The 22,395-nt window shown below is 37.0% G+C and overlaps 1 protein-coding gene across 1 annotated transcript; it reads left to right on the plus strand.

Moving 5' to 3' along the window:
- The first annotated feature begins 185 nt into the window (after nucleotides 1-185).
- Nucleotides 186-16,637, plus strand: LOC109113093 (piggyBac transposable element-derived protein 4-like). The gene is made up of 3 exons (XM_042764003.1): nucleotides 186-334; nucleotides 444-573; nucleotides 15,404-16,637. The coding sequence occupies exon 3, from the start codon at nucleotides 15,507-15,509 to the stop codon at nucleotides 16,635-16,637; it is 1,131 nt and encodes a 376-aa protein (XP_042619937.1). The 5' UTR covers nucleotides 186-334; nucleotides 444-573; nucleotides 15,404-15,506.
- The last annotated feature ends 5,758 nt before the right edge of the window (nucleotides 16,638-22,395 follow it).

Genomic DNA, 22,395 nt, shown 5'->3' on the forward strand with positions numbered 1-22,395 from the left:
CTGAGTAAGTGCACAGTAGTTGTTGTACTTTTATTATGCCAGTATGGTTAACATTCTTTTGTCGTTTGGATGACAACAAATAAGTAAATCTTACTGTATGGGTCAAATAGAAATGTACTTTGTTATGCTATATCCCACATGAAGAAATACTATAGTAATTTATAGTAAATACTGTAGTGTTTTTGAACCCATATAGTACAGTGTATTATACTGTATATAATAGTATTTACAGTACTTTGTTAATAAATGCTAACAGTTGTTTACTACACTTTTTTAGGGATGTGAATACACCACTCTCGCCTTTACCTGCATCTCGCACAGGAAAGGGACGCAGGTATTGTTCAGTTTTCAATTCCATTCAGAATCTCATAGATCATAATGTTAATAATGTAGTTTATTTGTGTAAACAGCATGTTTATTTTATTATTCTTTTTTTATTTCAGATGTGAGAATAACAGTGCAAACGAACCTGTGGCAAAGAGAGCTAAAGCAAATAAGCAGTCCACTTGCTCATGGAAAACAGAGGCTGATGTTGACATGGCTCCACAGGCTCTGAGATTCCTGCCCACACAGGAAACTGGACCACAGCTAAGACCATGTGATGCACACACACCCATGAGTCTATTCAAAAGGTTTTTTTTCTGAAACTGCTGTGTCGACTCTGTGTCGAAACACCAATGCTCAGGCTGCCAGGGCATGTGCAAAGGGCCATAAATATAAATGGACAGATGTCAGCATCAGTGAGCTGTACTGCTACATTGGGCTACTCTTCTACATGGCCATGGTGAAGTTGAGTACCATCAGAGACTATGGCGGCACCAGGACAATCTTTTCTCTGTTCCTTTTCCTGCCACAGTCATGTCAAGGGACAGATACCGCACCATTTCATGGAATCTGCACATGAGTCACCCAGATGCAGACCAGGACAATGACAGAAATAGGGGCACAGCTGAACACGACCGTCTTTTCAGGGTCAGACCCCTCATGGACACTATACGGCATGCATGTAAGGCTATCTATCATCCAAGAAAAAACTTGGCAGTGAATGAAAGAATGGTGGCATGCACAAGCAAACGCAGGAATGACTCGGTACATGAAAGCCAAGCCAACCAGGTTGGGCTTCAAGCTGTTTGCTCTTACGGACTCATCAAAACGGATATACTGTAGATTTTGCTGTTTACACAGGAAAGAACAAGTTTCCCACAGGCCATGGACTGTCATATGACGCTGTGACATCTCTGTTAGACCGGAGAGTTTTGGGCTCTGGGTACCATGTATACATGGATGATTTTTTACACCAGTCCCAAGCTCCTAACAGACTTGGTTTGCTTTGAAGTTTTGGTGCAGATAATAAAAAACAAAGAAGATGTGGTTAATGGTTTCAATAATTTTTTTGTAAACTCACCGAAAAATCTGTGAGGGGCTCCATCAGGTGGATTCGAGACAAACATCTTGTGTTTGTGAAATGGATGGACACACGAGAGGTGTCTGTCTGTTCCACCATCCATGCTGCTTATACAGGAGACAATGTGCAGAGGAGGGCGAAAACACAAAATGGATGGAGGACAAAGAGTTTTCCACGTCCTGCACCTGTGACTGCCTACAACCAGCACATTCGGGGCGCTGACCTGTCTGATCAGCTGTTACAGTATTACAGTACACAGCACAAAACAATGAAGTGGTACAGAAAGCTATTTCTACACTTCTTGGACATTGCTGCCACCAATGCTTTTATTGTACACAAAGAGCTTTATGGCACCATGAGCCACAAGGAGTTTATGGAAGAACTAATTGCAGAGCTCTGTGGTGTGTCACAGAAAATACCACCAAAACGGACCAGTGCTGACCATGTGCCTTTTCCTGGAGCTGAGCAGGCCTCCGATGCCACTACTGGTCGCCGGACCTGTGTGCTTTGCAAAGCAAAGCATGGTAAGAGGCAGGACACTCCTTGGAAATGCCAGGCATGTGATGTTCACTTGTGTGTTCAGCTGAAAAGGAACTGTTTCCTAGAGTGGCACAAAGATGTATAGCCTTTCAGTTCTGTGTGCTATGTGAGAGAGTAGGTTAGTGGGCTTCTGCAAACCTTACACCCTTTTTAATCTTGTACTCTTCCTGTTTACACTTTGGGTTTTTTTTGCACAGTTTTGCTCCTGATTGTGTCGTCTGTGTTATTAATAACTTCTAAAGTTATTTTGTCTGATAGTTAAATATATTCTAAATAAACTCCAAACAAAAAATATACAAATTTATTTTGTCCTCACATTCTTTCTTGTAACTCTTCCCTCTCAGTCACACACCTGGCTGAAAGGCTCATTATGCAGCTCATTATGTGGGCCTTTGTCTTCTCAGGTGTGATATCACAGCATAATGCATGATAGTTGACGCCCTCTCGCATAGACCCTTTCTACACAAAAAGAGTCTTAGAAAATTTAAATCAATATATTGTTTTCTGTGAGCGAGTAAACAAGATGATTTTCACATAATTTTGAAGCAAAAACTCTAGGCTACAAGATCCAGTTCTCAAAAGTCCCGGGAACCAATGTTCTGTATGTGTTTTATGGCCTTATTCAAGTGATTTAAAAATTTTAGTTTTTCACTAACCACGCATAAATGTTGCTTTCTCAAAAACACAATCATGTACATATACATGCTGCTCACACACAAACCCGATTCCAAAAAAGTTGGGACACTGTACAAATTGTGAGTAAAAAAGGAATGGAATAATTTACAGATCTCATAAACGTATATTTTGTTCAATATAGAATATAGATAACATATCAAATGTTGACAGTGAGACATTTTGAAATGTCATGCCAATTATTGGCTCATTTTGGATTTCATGAGAGCTACACATTCCAAAAAAAGTTGGGACAGGTAGCAATAAGAGGCCGGAAAAGTTAAATGTACATATAAGGAACAGCTGGAGGACCAATTTACAACTTATTAGGTCAACTGGCAACATGATTGGGTATAAAAAGAGCCTCTCAGTGTGGCAGTGTCTCTCAGAAGTCAAGATGGGCAGAGGATCACCAATTCCCCCAATGCTGCGGCGAAAAATAGTGGAGCAATATCAGAAAGGAGTTTCTCAGAGAAAAATTGCAAAGAGTTTGAAGTTATCATCATCTACAGTGCATAATATCATCCAAAGATTCAGAGAATCTGGAACAATCTCTGTGCTTAAGGGTCAAGGCCGGAAAACCATACTGGATGCCCGTGATCTTCTTGCCCTTAGATGGCACTGCATCAAATACAGGAATGCTAATGTAACGGAAATCACAACATGGGCTCAGGAATACTTTCAGAAAAACATTGTCGGTGAACACAATCCACCGTGCCATTCGCCGTTGCTGGCTACAACTCTACATGTCAAAAAAAAAGCCATATCTTTAAAACATTTGGCGCATCATAAAGAGGAAGATGCGACAAAGAAGACCTAAGACAGTTGAGCAACTAGAAGCAGATTATTAGACAAGAATGGGACAACATTCCTATTCCTAAACTTGAGCAACTTGTCTCCTCAGTCCCCAGACATTTGCAGACTGTTATAAAAAGAAGAGGGGAAGCCACACAGCGGTAAACATGGCCTTGTCCCAACTTTTTTGCGATGTGTTGATGCCATGAAATTTAAAATCAACTTATTTTTCCCTTAAAATTATGCATTTTCTCAGTTTAAACATTTGTCATGTCATCTATGTTGTATTCTGAATAAAATATTGAAATTTGAAACTTCCACATCATTGCATTCTGTTTTTATTCACAATTTGTACAGTGTCCCAACTTTTTTGGAATCGGGTTTGTATTATTGTAGCCCACTTTGTGCTGATTACAGTGTTATTAGAGTTTAGCCATTAATATGTTTTTAAGATACTGAAAACAACACAAATGTCAGGGCATGTCAAAACTTCTCCAGGGGCCCAAAACACCCTCAGACCCCAGAAGGTTAAGTTGTTACTGTTTTTGGCATTTAAAAAAAAATAAAAATGTCTTTCTTTTTTCTTTCTTACTTTCTTTTGAATTTCAGCTGTAGTTATAGTAACTTTAATACTTTGGTTACATGCAAGTTTTCATCTATTCACAAACTATTTTATTTGTCTGTTTTATTTAACAACACTGTATAACACTATCTACAGGTGCTGGTCATATAATTAGAATATCATCAAATAGGTGATTTATTTCACTAATTCCATTCAAAAAGTTAAACTTGTATATTATATTCATTCATTACACACAGACTGATATATTTCAAATGTTTATTTCTTTTAATTTTGATGATTATAACTAACAACTAAGGAAAATCCCAAATTCAGTATCTCAGAAAATTAGAATGATGAAAGATGAACACTTACTGAACTGAAGCAATTTTGGTTTACTTGATAATCCATACAGAAATTCAAATATGATCCATCTCTGAGAAACATTTATTTTTCGTCCTTTATCATCATTGTATCGCATCAAATTATACAAATTATACCCCACATTAAAAACTACAGACCTTTTGATCATAAAACTATACATCTAAGTCATCTTACTAAGACATATTATTGGGAGATACAGAGTGAAAACTGATATTTACATGCATTTTATATTAGTAGTCTGCTATACTGTTATAAAGATCTCACTGATTTACTTTTTTAGACCATTACAGGCATTACACTTATTCCCCAGCAGGCATATTAATACTGTATATGGTTATCTGTGACTGTGTCAATATTTCTGCATGTTCTCAAGGTTAAGTTGTGTGAAAAACTTTGACTGAAGCTTGTACATCAGGTTATGGGTTGTTTTGAGGGATTTCTTTTTGACTAATGACTTTCCACTACTAGTGTCTGCTCAACACAACAACTCAACAACTTAGTAACACATTACTGAGAATGAAATTGTGAAAACTGTACTTTTTTCTAATTTTGCTTGTGTGACTTTATAAGAATATATGACTCATAAATATCGTAATCCTGACTGTTAAACCAGAGAGTTCCTGTTTTTGCACCTATAATATTTTGCAAGGCTCACACGTCAATGTTTAGATGGATGTTTGTCTTCTGGAGAAGCTCCTGCAGATGCAGATGTTTGACAGCACACACTTCACATCACAGTCAGTCATCATCAGAAAACAGCTGGAGCGTAAATGTTGTGATACTGGAAAACCCTGAGAAAATCACACGTGTACATGCTAATCCTAAACCTTTTTTAGACAAAGGACTCTTTAACTGGTGGATGGAGCAGGGACCCCTTTTGCATTTGATCCATTGTATTGTGATTAAGTGTTAGAACATGGCCATTCCCCCAAATAGCTGAATTATCATAGAAAAGAAAAGAAGTCAGCACAAATCTCTGCACCATTTGAGGCGATCACATCCTGAGCAAATGCTCATGTATAGGAATGGATGTGTGAAACTGAGAGCCGTCACACACAATAAGGTGTCTGAATATATATATATTAGCTTTAACCTATCTATTTTAATTTTATATTTTCAGTTTTCATTTTAATGCGAGTTTATGTAGTTGTATATACTATTCTATTATGTATTTATATTTTTATTAGCATTTATTTATTATTTTTTATAATTTATATATATATATAAGTGGTCGACAAACGCGGATACGCGTTTTGTGGCATAATCTCCTGATAACGCCGAAATGAACTAATTACACTTTCAGTTTTGATCCTACAGATAAGAGCAAAACATCAATCGAATCTGTAAAGGGTCTACTTTTAGTTGTATACACTCCTAATAACAACAAAACGTTGTGGTTTTGTAGAATAAAGAAAATATACAGATTGCGTTCTCTGCCATCTCTGTCTCTGTCACCTCTCTTCACAGACACATAAATAAAACAACCCGAATCTCAGCCAATACTTGCCCCAAAGACAAGATAAATATATGTATAGAAAGCTTGAAATGTCTACTCTTAAATAAACCAATTCAAGACAAATAATCCATGTTTATGTAATCCGTGTGAAAGTAAGGAGTGCTCCGGTTTCTCTAATGTGTTCCCGCCTCGCTGTGAGCGCGCTGTTCATATGGAAATGAGGTGAGGTGAGTCAGGTAATCACGGACACGCCCCCGAGAAATGCCATAAAACGTCAAGCTTCATCACAGAATTACTTACTTGTTCTGCGCGTTTGCATGATGGCACGCTACACGGATGAAGAAGCACTTCGGATGGTTCTGGACAGCGACGAAGATGCTACTTTCTCCTCAGAGGAAGAACATGACTCAGATGAAGAATTTTTGCATTTTGAAGAACGTCTGGATCCAGCGGAGGATATAATTCCTGACGAGTAAGCCTTTTATTATTACCTTCATGATTGAAAATGTTGCTCAGCTATAGCCTTTTTTTATTTATTTAAATCTGGATGTTTCCAAATAGGCTATTGTCAGACTAAAATCAGCTTTTCAGAGTAAAATTGGTAATATGAAATATCTCCTTACCGCCACTTATATTTTTGAATGTTGTACAAAGCGCGTATTTAACTATATATAATGAGGAAATATAGCCTAGCCTATATAATATATATATATATAATATATATATATATATATATATATATATATATATATATATATATATATATATATATATATATATAATGTTATATGTAAATATACGATGTTATTAGGCCGATTCAAAAATTAACCATGTTTTTTTTTTCTTTTTTTCCATTGTGGATTGTTAAGATTATATTTTTACAAATGATGAAATGCGTTATCACGATTGTCCGAGGTGTAAATGTATCAGAAAGCTGTAAATGTCACCGATAAGTGGCCCATCGACAGACATACGCGTCTCCATTCTTATCAGTGATGAAGTTTATTATCAGTTATGAATCTTCTGGTAATTGCTAACAACAATTTCAATTTTCGTTTAGGACTGTGGCTGCATCACCGGCATCTTGCACAACAAAGGCACGCGAGTGTCGTGTTTTGAGTTCCCTGGAAAATCATACTGAGTAAGTGCACAGTAGTTGTACTTTTATTATGCCAGTATGGTAACATTATTTGTGGTTTGGATGACACAATAAGTAAATTGTACTTTTGTTATGCCTATATCCCACATGAAGAAATACTATAGTAATTTATAGTAAATACTATAGTGTTTTTGAACCATATAGTAAAGTGTATTATATTGTATATAATAGTATTTACAGCACTTTGTTAATCAATACTAACAGTTGTTTACAACACTTTTTTAGGACTGTGAATACACCACTCTCGCCTTTACCTGCATCTCGCACAGGAAAGGGACGCAGGTATTGTTCAGTTTTTTAAATTCCATTCAGAATCTCATAGATCATAATGTTAATAATGTAGTTTATTTGTGTAAACAGCATGTTTATTTTATTAATTTTTTTTTTTTCAGATTTGAGAATAACAGTGCAAACGAACCTGTGGGCAAAGAGAGCTAAAGCAAATAAGCAGTCCACTTGCTCATGGAAAACAGAGGCTGATGTTGACATGGCTCCACAGGCTCTGAGATTCCTGCCCACACAGGAACCTGGACCACAGCTAAGACCATGTGATGCACACACTCCCATGAGTCTATTCAAAAGGTTTTTTTCTGAAACTGCTGTGTCGACTCTGTGTCGAAACACCAATGCTCAGGCTGCCAGGGCATCTGCAAAGGGCCATAAATATAAATGGACAGACGTCAGCATCAGTGAGCTGTACTGCTACATTGGGCTACTCTTCTACATGGCCATGGTGAAGTTGAGTACCATCAGAGACTACTGGCGGCAGGACAATCTTTTCTCTGTTCCTTTTCCTGCCACAGTCATGTCAAGGGACAGATACCGCACCATTTCATGGAATCTGCACATGAGTCACCCAGATGCAGACCAGGACAATGACAGAAAGAGGGGCACAGCTGAACACGACCGTCTTTTCAGGGTCAGACCCCTCATGGACACTATCCGGCATGCATGTAAGGCTATCTATCATCCAAGAAAAAACTTGTCAGTGAATGAAAGAATGGTGGCATGCAAAGCAAACGCAGGAATGACTCGGTACATGAAAGCCAAGCCAACCAGGTTGGGCTTCAAGCTGTTTGCTCTTACGGACTCATCAAATGGATATACTGTAGATTTTGCTGTTTACACAGGAAAGAACAAGTTTCCCACAGGCCATGGACTGTCATATGACGCTGTGACATCTCTGTTAGACCGGAGAGTTTTGGGCTCTGGGTACCATGTATACATGGATGATTTTTACACCAGTCCCAAGCTCCTAACAGACTTGTTTGCTTTGAAGTTTGGTGCATGTGGGACTTACAGAGACAACAGGAAAGATTGCCCTCGGAATGCAGCTAACTCACTCTCCAAAAAATTCTGTGAGGGGCTCCATCAGGTGGATTCGAGACAAACATCTTGGTGTTTGTGAAATGGATGGACACACGAGAGGTGTCTGTCTGTTCCACCATCCATGCTGCTTATACAGGAGACAATGTGCAGAGGAGGGCGAAAACACAAAATGGATGGAGGACAAAGAGTTTTCCACGTCCTGCACCTGTGACTGCCTACAACCAGCACATTCGGGGCGCTGACCTGTCTGATCAGCTGTTACAGTATTACAGTACACAGCACAAAACAATGAAGTGGTACAGAAAGCTATTTCTACACTTCTTGGACATTGCTGCCACCAATGCTTTTATTGTACACAAAGAGCTTTATGGCACCATGAGCCACAAGGAGTTTATGGAAGAACTAATTGCAGAGCTCTGTGGTGTGTCACAGAAAATACCACCAAAACGGACCAGTGCTGACCATGTGCCTTTTCCTGGAGCTGAGCAGGCCTCCGATGCCACTACTGGTCGCCGGACCTGTGTGCTTTGCAAAGCAAAGCATGGTAAGAGGCATGGGACACTCCTTGGAAATGCCAGGCATGTGATGTTCACTTGTGTGTTCAGCTGAAAAGGAACTGTTTCCTAGAGTGGCACAAAGATGTATAGCTGTTCAGTTCTGTGTGCTATGTGAGAGAGTAGGTTAGTGGGCTTCTGCAAACCTTACACCCTTTTTAATCTTGTACTCTTCCTGTTTACACTTTGGGGTTTTTTTTGCACAGTTTTGCTCCTGATTGTGTCTTCTGTGTTATTAATAACTTCTAAAGTTATTTTGTCTGATAGTTAAATATATTCTAAATAAACTCCAAACAAAAAATATACAAATTTATTTTGTCCTCACATTCTTTCTTGTAACTCTTCCCTCTCAGTCACACACCTGGCTGAAAGGCTCATTATGCAGCTCATTATGTGGGCCTTTGTCTTCTCAGGTGTGAATCACAGCATAATGCATGATAGTTGACGCCCTCTCGCATAGACCCTTTCTACACAAAAAGAGTCTTAGAAAATGTAAATCAATATATTGTTTTCTGTGAGCGAGTAAACAAGATGATTTTCACATAACTTTGAAGCAAAAACTCTAAGCTACAAGATCCAATTCTCAAAAGTCCTGTGAACCAATGTGGTGTATGTGTTTTATGGCCTTATTCAAGTGATTTAAAAATTTTAGTTTTTCACTAACCACGCATAAATGTTGCTTTCTCAAAAACACAATCATGTACATAGTGTACATGCTGCTCACATACACAAACCCGATTCCAAAAAAGTTGGGACACTGTACAAATTGTGAGTAAAAAAGGAATGGAATAATTTACAGATCTCATAAACGTATATTTTGTTCACAATAGAATATAGATAACATATCAGATGTTGACAGTGAGACATTTTGAAATGTCATGCCAAATATTGGCTCATTTTGGATTTCATGAGAGCTACACATTCCAAAAAAAGTTGGGACAGGTAGCAATAAGAGGCCGGAAAAGTTAAATGTACATATAAGGAACAGCTGGAGGACCAATTTACAACTTATTAGGTCAACTGGCAACATGATTGGGTATTAAAAAGAGCCTCTCAGTGTGGCAGTGTCTGTTATAAGTAGTGATGGTGGGAGGATGATCAATTATTCCAATGATGCGGCGAAAAATAGTGGAGCAATATCAGAAAGGAGTTTCTCAGAGAAAAATTGCAAAAAGTTTGAAGTTATCATCATCTACAGTGCATAATATTATCCAAAGATTCAGAGAATCTGGAACAATCTCTGTGCTTAAGGGTCAAGGCCGGAAAACCATACTGGATGCCCGTGATCTTCTTGCCCTTAGATGGCACTGCATCAAATACAGGAATGCTACTGTAACGGAAATCACAACATGGGCTCAGGAATACTTTCAGAAAACATTGTCGGTGAACACAATCCACCGTGCCATTCGCCGTTGCTGGCTACAACTCTACATGTCAAAAAAGAAGCCATATCTTTAAAACATTTGGCGCATCATAAAAGAGGAAGATGCGACAAAGAAGACCTAAGACAGTTGAGCAACTAGAAGCCTGTATTAGACAAGAATGGGACAACATTCCTATTCCTAAACTTGAGCAACTTGTCTCCTCAGTCCCCAGACATTTGCAGACTGTTATAAAAAGAAGAGGGGAAGCCACACAGCGGTAAACATGGCCTTGTCCCAACTTTTTTGAGATGTGTTGATGCCATGAAATTTAAAATCAACTTATTTTTCCCTTAAAATTATGCATTTTCTCAGTTTAAACATTTGACATGTCATCTATGTTGTATTCTGAATAAAATATTGAAATTTGAAACTTCCACATCATTGCATTCTGTTTTTATTCACAATTTGTACAGTGTCCCAACTTTTTTTTGGAATCGGGTTTGTATTATTGTAGCCCACTTTGTGCTGATTACAGTGTTATTAGAGTTTAGCCATTAATATGTTTTTAAGATACTGAAAACAACACAAATGTCAGGGCATGTCAAAACTTCTCCAGGGGCCCAAAACACCCTCAGACCCCAGAAGGTTAAGTTGTTACTGTTTTTGGCATTTAAAAAAAATAAAAATGTCTTTCTTTTTTCTTTCTTACTTTCTTTTGAATTTCAGCTGTAGTTATAGTAACTTTAATACTTCAGTTACATGCAAGTTTTCATCTATTCACAAACTATTTTATTTGTCTGTTTTATTTAACAACACTGTATAACACTATCTACAGGTGCTGGTCATATAATTAGAATATCATAAAATAGGTGATTTATTTCACTAATTCCATTCAAAAAGTTAAACTTGTATATTATATACATTCATTACACACAGACTGATATATTTCAAATGTTTATTTCTTTTAATTTTGATGATTATAACTGACAACTAAGGAAAATCCCAAATTCAGTATCTCAGAAAATTAGAATGATGAAAGATGAACACTTACTGAACTGAAGCAATTTTGGTTTACTTGATTATCCATACAGAAATTCAAATATGATCCATCTCTGAGAAACATTTATTTGTTGTCATTTATCATCATTGTATCGCATCAAATTATACCCCACATTAAAAACTACAGATCTTTTGATCATAAAACTATACATCTAAGTCATCTTACTAAGACATATTATTGGGAGATACAGAGTGAAAACTGATATTTACATGTATTTTATATTAGTAGTCTGCTATACTGCTATAAAGATCTCACTGATTTACTTTTTTAGACCATTACAGGCATTACACTTATTCCCCAGCAGGCATATTAATACTGTATATGGTTGTTCTGTGTCTGTGTCAATATTTCTGCATGTTATCAAGGTTAAGCTGTGTGAAAAACTTTGATTGAAGCTTTTACATCAGGTTAAGGTTGTTTTGAGGGATTTCTTTTTGACTAATGACTTTCCACTACTAGTGTCTGCTCAACACAACAACTCAACAACTTAGTAACACATTACTGAGAATGAAATTGTGAAAACTGTACTTTTTCTAATTTTGCTTGTGTGACTTTATAAGAATATATGACTCATAAATATCCTAATCCTGACTGTTAAACCAGAGAGTTCCTGTTTTTGCAGCTATAATATTTTGCAAGGCTCACACGTCAATGTTTAGATGGATGTTTGTCTTCTGGAGAAGCTCCTGCTGATGCAGATGTTTGACAGCACACAATTCACATTACAGTCAGTGATCATCAGAAAACAGCTGGAGCGTAAATGTTGTGATACTGGAAAACCCTGAGAAAATCACACGTGTACATGCTAATCCTAAACCTTTTTTAGGAAACGGACTCTTACCTGGTGAATGGAGCAGGGACCCCTTTTGCATTTGACCCATTGTATTGTGAATAAGTGTTAGAACATGGCCATTCCCCGAAATAGCTGAATTATCATAGAAAAGAAAAGAAGTCAGCACAAGTCTCTGCACCATTTGAGACGATCACATCCTGAGCAATTGCTCATGTATAGGAATGGATGTGTGAAACTGAGAGCCATCACACACAATAAGCTGTCTGAATATATATATATTAGCTTTTACCTATCTATTTTCATTTTATATTTTCAGTTTTCATTTTAATGCGAGTTTATGTAGTTGTATATACTATTCTATTATGTATTTATATTTTTATTAGCATTTATTTATTATTTTTTATAATTTATATATATATATATAAGTGGTCGACAAACGCGGATACGCGTTTTGTGGCATAATCTCCTGATAACGCCGAAATAAACTAAAATTACACTTTCAGTTTTGATCGTACAGATAAGAGCAAAACATCAATCGAATCTGTAAAGGGTCTACTTTTATTTGTATACACTCCTAATAACAACAAAACTCTGTGCTTTTGTAGAATAAAGAAAATAAACAGAGTGCGTTCTCTGCCATCTCTGTCTCTGTCACCTCTCTTCACAGACACATAAATAAAACAACCCAAATCTCAGCCAATACTTGCCCCAAAGACAAGATAAATATATGTATAGAAAGCTTGAAATGTCTACTCTTAAATAAACCAATTCAAGACAAAAATAATCTATGTTTATGTAATCCGTGTGAAAGTAAGGAGTGCTCCGGTTTCTCTAATGTGTTCCCGCCTCGCTGTGAGCGCGCTGTTCATATGGAAATGAAGTGAGGTGAGTCAGGTAATCACGGACACGCCCCCGAGAAATGCCATAAAACGTCAAGCTTCATCACAGAATTACTTACTTGTTCTGCGCGTTTGCATGATGGCACGCTACACGGATGAAGAAGCACTTCGGATGGTTCTGGACAGCGACGAAGATGCTACTTTCTCCTCAGAGGAAGAACATGACTCAGATGAAGAATTTTTGCATTTTGAAGAACGTCTGGATCCAGCGGAGGATATAATTCCTGACGAGTAAGCCTTTTATTATTACCTTCATGACTGAAAATGTTGCTCAGCTATAGCCTTTTTTTTTTAAAAAAATCTTGATGTTTCCAAATAGGCTATTGTCAGACTAAAATCAGCTTTTCAGAGTAAAATTGATAATATAAAATATCTCGTTACCGGCCACTTATATTTTTGAATGTTGTAGCCTACAAAGCGCGTATTTAACTATATATAATGAGGATATATAGGCTAGCCTATATAATGATATAATATATATATATATATATATATATATATATATATATATATATATATATATATATATATATATATATATATAATGCTTTAGGCCGATTAAAAAAATAACCATGTTTCTTTTTTCTTCTTTTTTTCATTGTGGATTGTTAAGATTATATTTTTACAAATGGTGAAATGCGTTATCACGATTGTCCGAGGTGTAAATGTATCAGAAAGCTGTAAATGTCACCGATAAGTGGCCCATCGACAGACATATACGCGTCTCCATTCTTATCAGTGATGAAGTTTATTATCAGTTATGAATCTTCTGGTAATTGCTAACAACAATTTCAATTTTCGTTTAGGACTGTGGCTGCATCACCGGCATCTTGCACAACAAAGGCACGCGAGTGTCGTGTTTTGAGTTCCCTGGAAAATCATACTGAGTAAGTGCACAGTAGTTGTACTTTTATTATGCCAGTATGGTAACATTATTTGTGGTTGGGATGACACAATAAGTAAATCTTCCTGTATGGGTTAACAGAAATTGTACTTTTGTTATGCCTATAGCCCACATGAAGAAATACTATAGTAATTTATAGTAAATACTATAGTGGTTTTGAACCATATAGTAAAGTGTATTATACTGTATATAATAGTATTTACAGCACTTTGTTAATAAATGCTAACAGTTGTTTACAACACTTTTTTAGGACTGTGAATACACCACTCTCGCCTTTACCTGCATCTCGCACAGGAAAGGGACGCAGGTATTGTTCAGTTTTCAATTCCATTCAGAATCTCATAGATAATAATGTTAATAATGTAGTTTATTTGTGTAAACAGCATGTTTATTTTATTATTTTTTTTTATTTCAGATGTGAGAATAACAGTGCAAACGAACCTGTGGCAAAGAGAGCTAAAGCAAATAAGCAGTCCACTTGCTCATGGAAAACAGAGGCTGATGTTGACATGGCTCCACAGGCTCTGAGATTCCTGCACTGTAAAAAGTGATTTTTTGAACTTGTAAATAAAGATAGCATCAGTTAAGTAAATTTTACAAACAAATCCTATTTTGTCTTTTTACTTCAAAATATCACGTTTAATTCAATAAGCTACTTGAGGTTTCGTTTTTATTTATTTTACTTAAATACATAGTAAATTCAAATGGAACTGCCTAAGTAGAAATTAAAGTAAAAAAAAAACTCAAGTATATTTTACTTAGAACCGTTTGTTATGTTTACAAGGATTCTTTAAGTAAATATCAAAATTTATGATCCCATATTTCCCATCATGCAGTGGGGCATGAATAATTAAAAATGTACACTGTTTTATGGGTTGCTTTTGTTGTTAGTTGTATAGTTTTTAGTTGTTAGTTGTTGTTTGTTTTAGGAACATACTGTTTTGTGACACCTGGAGTTCATCATTTTCTACTCAAAATGACCCATTCATACTCAAACACTATTCACTGATTGTTACCGTCATTGTGTGTGATGTACCAAGTATTTGAGGTCTCTGTGTTCATTTGACTATTCATTTTATAGAGTAGGTACAGTATATTATCTTAAAATTATAAATAGCCTGTCTACATGCTTACTTGCATGTTTGCAAGTGAATCACATGTTGTAGTAGAATGGTGGTTTTCAAGTGTTGCCTTGTTAAAGTAAATTGTAAAAAACTTGCAGATTTTTATTTAATTCAATGTGTTTTGAGTTTTACTTAAAATATATGAGTGCAAAAGAAGGAAATTTTTTTACATTTTTTTACAGTGATAAGCATTACATAATGTAAAATTTACAAACAAAGAGTCAACAAAATTAACTGGGAACTTAAATTTTAACTTAAATATGTCTAATTAAACCTACTAATAATTATGTTTAGGCTTTTACTTGGCAAAAGTTTGTAAATTTTCTTGCCTTTTCTGAGTGAAAAAAATTTGCAAAGTTTTTTCAAGTAAATCTTACTCCACATTTTTTACAGTGTGCCCACACAGGAACCTGGACCACAGCTAAGACCATGTGATGCACACACTCCCATGAGTCTATTCAAAAGGTTTTTTTCTGAAACTGCTGTGTCGACTCTGTGTCGAAACACCAATGCTCAGGCTGCCAGGGCATGTGCAAAGGGCCATAAAATATAAATGGACAGACGTCAGCATCAGTGAGCTGTACTGCTACATTGGGCTACTCTTCTACATGGCCATGGTGAAGTTGAGTACCATCAGAGACTACTGGCGGCAGGACAATCTTTTCTCTGTTCCTTTTCCTGCCACAGTCATGTCAAGGGACAGATACCGCACCATTTCATGGAATCTGCACATGAGTCACCCAGATGCAGACCAGGACAATGACAGAAAGAGGGGCACAGCTGAACACGACCGTCTTTTCAGGGTCAGACCCCTCATGGACACTATCCGGCATGCATGTAAGGCTATCTATCATCCAAGAAAAAACTTGGCAGTGAATAAAAGAATGGTGGCATGCAAAGCAAACGCAGGAATGACTCGGTACATGAAAGCCAAGCCAACCAGGTTGGGCTTCAAGCTGTTTGCTCTTACGGACTCATCAAACGGATATACTGTAGATTTTGCTGTTTACACAGGAAAGAACAAGTTTCCCACAGGCCATGGACTGTCATATGACGCTGTGACATCTCTGTTAGACCGGAGAGTTTTGGGCTCTGGGTACCATGTATACATGGATGATTTTTACACCAGTCCCAAGCTCCTAACAGACTTGTTTGCTTTGAAGTTTGGTGCATGTGGGACTTACAGAGACAACAGGAAAGATTGCCCTCGGAATGCAGCTAACTCACTCTCCAAAAAATCTGTGAGGGGCTCCATCAGGTGGATTCGAGACAAACATCTTGTGTTTGTGAAATGGATGGACACACGAGAGGTGTCTGTCTGTTCCACCATCCATGCTGCTTATACAGGAGACAATGTGCAGAGGAGGGCGAAAACACAAAATGGATGGAGGACAAAGAGTTTTCCACGTCCTGCACCTGTGACTGCCTACAACCAGCACATTCGGGGCGCTGACCTGTCTGATCAGCTGTTACAGTATTACAGTACACAGCACAAAACAATGAAGTGGTACAGAAAGCTATTTCTACACTTCTTGGACATTGCTGCCACCAATGCTTTTATTGTACACAAAGAGCTTTATGGCACCATGAGCCACAAGGTGTTTATGGAAGAACTAGTTGCAGAGCTCTGTGGTGTGTAACAGAAAATACCACCAAAACGGACCAGTGTTGACCATGTGTCAGTTCCAGGAGCTGAGCAGGCCTCATGCCACTGCTGGTCGCCAGATCTGTGTGCTTTGCAAAGCAAAGCATGGCAAGAGGCAGGACACTCCTTGGAAATGCCAGGCATGTGATGTTCACTTGTGTGTTCAGCTGAAAAGGAACTGTTTCCTAGAGTGGCACAAAGATGTATAGCTGTTCAGTTCTGTGTGCTATGTGAGAGAGTAGGTTAGTGGGCTTCTGCAAACCTTACACCCTTTTTAATCTTGTACTCTGTTTACACTTTGGGGTTTTTTTGCACAGCTCCTGATTGTGTCTTCTGTGTTATTAATAACTTCTAAAGTTATTTTGTCTGATAGTTAAATATATTCTAAATAAACTCCAAACAAAAAATATACCAATTTATTTTGTCCTCACATTCTTTCTTGTAACTCTTCCCTCTCAGTCACACACCTGGCTGAAAGGCTCATTATGCAGCTCATTATGTGGGCCTTTGTCTTCTCAGGTGTGAATCACAGCATAATGCATGATAGTTGACGCCCTCTCGCAGTAGACCCTTTCTACACAAAAAGAGTCTTAGAAAATGTAAATCAATCAATCAATCAATTTGTTTTCTGTGAGCAGGTAAAACAAGATGATTTTCACATAATTTTGAAGCAAAAACTCTAGGCTACATGATCCAGTTCTGTGAACCAATGTGGTGTATGTGTTTTATGGCCTTATTCAAGTGATTAAAATTTTTTAGTTTTTCACTAACCACGCATAAATGTTGCTTTCTCAAAAACACAATCATGTACATATACATGCTGCTCACATATTATTGTAGCCCACTTTGTGCTGATTACAGTGTTATTAGAGTTTAGCCATTAATATGTTTTTAAGATACTAAAAACAACACAAATGTCAGGGCATGTCAAAACTTCTCCAGGGGCCGAAAAAATCCTCAGACCCCAGAAGGTTAAGTTGTCACTGTTTTTGGCATTTAAAAAAAATATATATATATATTTTTTTCTTACTTTCTTTTGAATTTCAGCTGTAATTATAGTAACTTTAATACTTCGGTTACATGCGAGTTTTCATCTATTCACATTTAACTATTTTATTTGTCTGTTTTATTTAACAACACTGTATAACACTATCTATATGAAGTGGGAGACAGTTGTGCATATTGTGATGAATTGCCTCCACTAGAGGGCAGTGTGTCTTTAGGTAATTATCAAACTGATATTCTGAACAGCAGCCATCAACAGAGGCAATGAAACAAAGAACAGACATTCATCAAAGGAATCGGTTCATCCTAAACACCTCTTCTTCTCATATGCAAATTTGGAAAGTCTGATTAATTTCAGTGAACCTATTTATCCGAAACTATTTATTCTTTCAGCAGCAGCATTAGAAAAGTCTGATTCTTTAAAGTGAGTCGATTCACATGGTTCGCTCACTTTTTTGTAATGCTGGAAGTTCCAGTTAATGTAAGTTAAATTATATAAAAAAATGTTCTCAGTTTCACACATCCATTCCTTTTCTTTTCTATGATAATTCAGCTATTTGGGGGAATGGCCATGTTCTAACACTTATCCACAATACAATGGATCAAATGCAAAATGGGTCCCTGCTCCATCCACCAGTTAAAGAGTCCGTTGTCTAAAAAAGGATTTAGGATTAGCATGTACATGTGTGATTTTCTCAGGGTTTTCCAGTATCAGAACATTTACGCTCCAGCTGTTTTCTGATGATGACTGACTGTAGTGTGAAGTGTGTGCTGTCAAACATCTGCATCTGCAGGAGCTTCTCCAGAAGTCAAACATCCATCTAAACAGGGCCATGCACAGACATTTTGAAGGGCAGTGGCCCAAACCAAAAAAAGCGGCCCAAGTAGGGTGGGTGTTTGTTAATACTAATTACCCAGTTGTTACAAATATACAGTTAAAAGAGAAGACAGCACACTCTGTAATACTTTCAGACTTTATTGTAGATGTTTTGATAAGAGTGGGCTCTCCCTCACTCTCTGAGCCTGCTTCTGTCTCAACTTCAATGGAAGTAGGGGAGAGTGGGGTAAGTTGACCCACCCACTGCATCTTCCTCTTTATGATGCTCCAAATGTTTTCTATGAGTGAAAGATCTGGACTGCAGGCTGGCCATTTCAGTACCCGGATCCTTCTTCTACGCAGCCATGATGTTGTAATTGATGCAGTATGTGGTCTGACATTGTCATGTTGGAAAATGCAAGGTCTTCCCTGAAAGAGACGACATCTGGATGGGAGCATATGTTGTTCTGGATCTTGGATATACCTTTCAGCATTTATGGTGCCTTTCCAGATGTGTAAGCTGCCCATGCCACACGCACTCGTGCAACCCCATACCATCAGAGATTTATCTTCAAATTTTGATTCATCTGACCACAGAACAGTTTTCCATTTTGCCACAGTCCATTTTAACTGAGCCTTGGCCCAGAGAAAACGCCTGCGCTTCTGGATCATGTTTAGATATGGCTTCTTTTTTGACCTATAGAGTTTTAGCCGGCAACGGCGAATGGCACGGTGGATTGTGTTCACCGACAATGTTTTCTGGAAGTATTCCTGAGCCCATGTTGTGATTTCCGTTACAGTAGCATTCCTGTATGTGATGCAGTGCCATCTAAGGGCCTAAAGATCACGGGCATCCATTATTGTTCCAGATTCTCTAAATCTTTGGATGATATTATGCACTGTAGATGATGATAACTTCAAACTCTCTTTTCTCTGAGAAACTCCTTTCTGATATTGCTCCACTATTTTTCACCGCAGCATTGGGGGAATTGGTGATCCTCTGACCATCTTGACTTCTGAGAGACACTGCCACACTGAGAGGCTCTTTTTATACCCAATCATGTTGCCAGTTGACCTAATAAGTTGCAAATTGGTCCTCCAACTGTTCCTTATATGTACAATTAACTTTTCCGACCTCTTATTTTTTATTTTGTTTTTATTTTACAATTAAATAACTTAAACAAGTGATATAAATGAATGAATGAATGAATATTAATGAATATGAATGGATAAATGAATAATTCAAGACAAGAAAATTCTGATTTGCCGACAACTGCTGCTGTGTCTGCTAGCGTTTGAGTCATGCGCAATTGCGCATAGACACCTCGCGTGCATTGACAATTCGCGCCGGCGCGCAAGTGCACGTCACTGTAATAAATGACAAGCCATGTCACAAAAAAGGATGTATCCCTCTGGTGCCGAAAAGAGAAAGAAGAAAAGGACAGAGGAGGAGAAAAAAGAGAGCAAGATAAAGGTATGTTTGCATGATTATTTACAATATGTTTTGTGCAGCAGCAGCACAAGTTGTGCTCACGTCACTTGAGGTATCAGCTAGTCAAGACTCATGATCTTATTTAAGCCATCAACAGAGCTAACATTAAATCCCCGTTATCAACAGTGAAATGTCTCGCATTATTAATATAAATTTATCTAGGTGCATTTCATGTATTGATTATAGATATCAGTTTAAGTTGTAGAAAACAGCCGAAGGGGAACTTAACCTTCTAAGTGAAAGGGATGCCAGCTAGCATTGCTGTATTTGTTGAAGTGAATGTTCTAGGTCCAGAAAGATTTTGAGGTCATTCTTGTACAGTTGTCAATGTTGAACCCTTGCTGTTTCCTTTTGTTTGCTTTCATTATTTAAGTATCTATTTTTTTTTTGTAACATTCTATTTTTGATTATATTAGTGTTTGTGTATTTTGGTTTTATTTAAAACATTGCACATTTAATGCACATTTGCATTTGCACATTTGCAAATTATTTATTTCATGTTTTGTGACAGTTTGTATTCAGAAGTTTAAGAGTAAAGTATTTAAGTATCAAAAAAAATTTAAGTTTCGATTTTTTTATCATTTATTTTATATTAATACATAACCTCACTGTATTCATTTATAATGTAACATTATAGCATGACATTTGTGTCAATAATCTTCAAGAACAAGTGACTCAGCGTGGTGGGAGGGGGGCCCCCAAATCAAATTCTGCTTAGGGCCCCCAAGAGGCTCGGGCCGGCACTGCTTATTGCTACCTGTCCCAACTTTTTTGGAATGTGTAGCTCTCATGAAGTCCAAAATAAGCCAATATTTTGCATGACATTTTAAAATGTCTCACTTTCAACATTTGATATGTTATCTATATTCTATTGTGAATAAAATATAAGTTTATGAGATTTGTAAATTATTTCATTCCTTTTTTACTCATAATTTGTACAGTGTCCCAACTTTTTTGGAATCGGGTTTGTACATATTATTTGCAGTTTATTTGATAGGGACAGTGTACAAGTGCACCAAATCCTTCTCTAATAAGAACCAGAAAATGCTTTTAATCAAATTATAATCAGATATATCTATTTTCCACCTGTAGTCACTAATGACCAACAAACTCTCTGTTTAGTCTGTTTTTAGGAAAGCTACAGCTTTGGTGTTCAACATATTGTTTCAGAAATGCAAACAATTAAATATTGAAATTTAAACTTCATTTGGTTGATGTTGTTAAAGTTAACTTTAAGAAATTACTGTTTGTAAAAGGAAATTATTAAATTACTTTTTATAATTATTATTTATTTCACATGGGTTTGAATCAGATTCATTCGGATGGTCATTTTACACTCAGATGTTGCATCTTACCCACTGACTCGACTCGGGTCAACTAACCCCAAACCCGGGGCAAACTGAGCCATGGGAACACTTTTTTATAAGCATTATTTTTAGAACCCTTTGTCATAGATACATTCTGAAAATTTAATAAACGGAGCAGTAACAGACAGATTTGAACTGGGGTGATGGGGGATTGGTGAGAGGGGCACCTCAACCGATGAGGGCAAAGGGGCAGTGGATTCAGCCATCGGGCCATCCCCTTGTTCATGGCCCTGCATCTAAACATTGATGTGTGAGCCTTGTAAAATATTATAATTGCAAAAACAGGAACTCTCTGGTTTAACAGTCAGAATTAGGATATTTATGAGTCATATATTCTTATAAAGTCACACGAGCAAAATTTGAAAAAGTACAGTTTCACAATTTCGTTCTTAGTAATGTGTTACTACGTTGTTGAGTTGTTGTGGTGAGCAGACACTAGTAGGGGAAAGTCATTAGTCATAAAGAAATCCCTCAAAACAACCCTTAACCTGATGTACAAGCTTCAATCAAAGTTTTTCACACAGCTTAACCTTGAGAACATGCAGAATATTGACACAGGCACAGAATAACCATATACAGTATTAATATGCCTGCTGGGGAATAAGTGTAATGCCTGTAATGATCTAAAAAAGTAAATCAGTGAGATCTTTATAACAGTATAGCAGACTACTAATATAAAATACATGTAAATATCAGTTTTCACTCTGTATCTCCCAATAATATGTCTTAGTAAGATGACTTAGATGTATAGTTTTATGATCAAAAGATCTGTAGTTTGTAATGTGGGGTATAATTTGTATAATTTGATGCGATACAATGATGATAAATGATGACAAATAAATGTTTCTCAGAGATGGATCATATTTAAATTTCTGTATGGACAATCAAGTAAACCAAAATTGCTTCAGTTCAGTAAATGTTTATCTTGAAATATTAGTAAAAGTTATTCTTACATCATATGCCTTAAAGTGTTTCATGTATAAAATATGATGCATACGATTTTTACTGTAGGTTGATGTCAGCAGACCATCCAAATAAAACCTTTCTAGTTCTGTTCTGTCAGACTGACCTG

The sequence above is a fragment of the Cyprinus carpio genome, chromosome A1 (genome assembly GCF_018340385.1).
Source record: "Cyprinus carpio isolate SPL01 chromosome A1, ASM1834038v1, whole genome shotgun sequence".
NCBI classification, from domain to species: domain Eukaryota; kingdom Metazoa; phylum Chordata; class Actinopteri; order Cypriniformes; family Cyprinidae; genus Cyprinus; species Cyprinus carpio.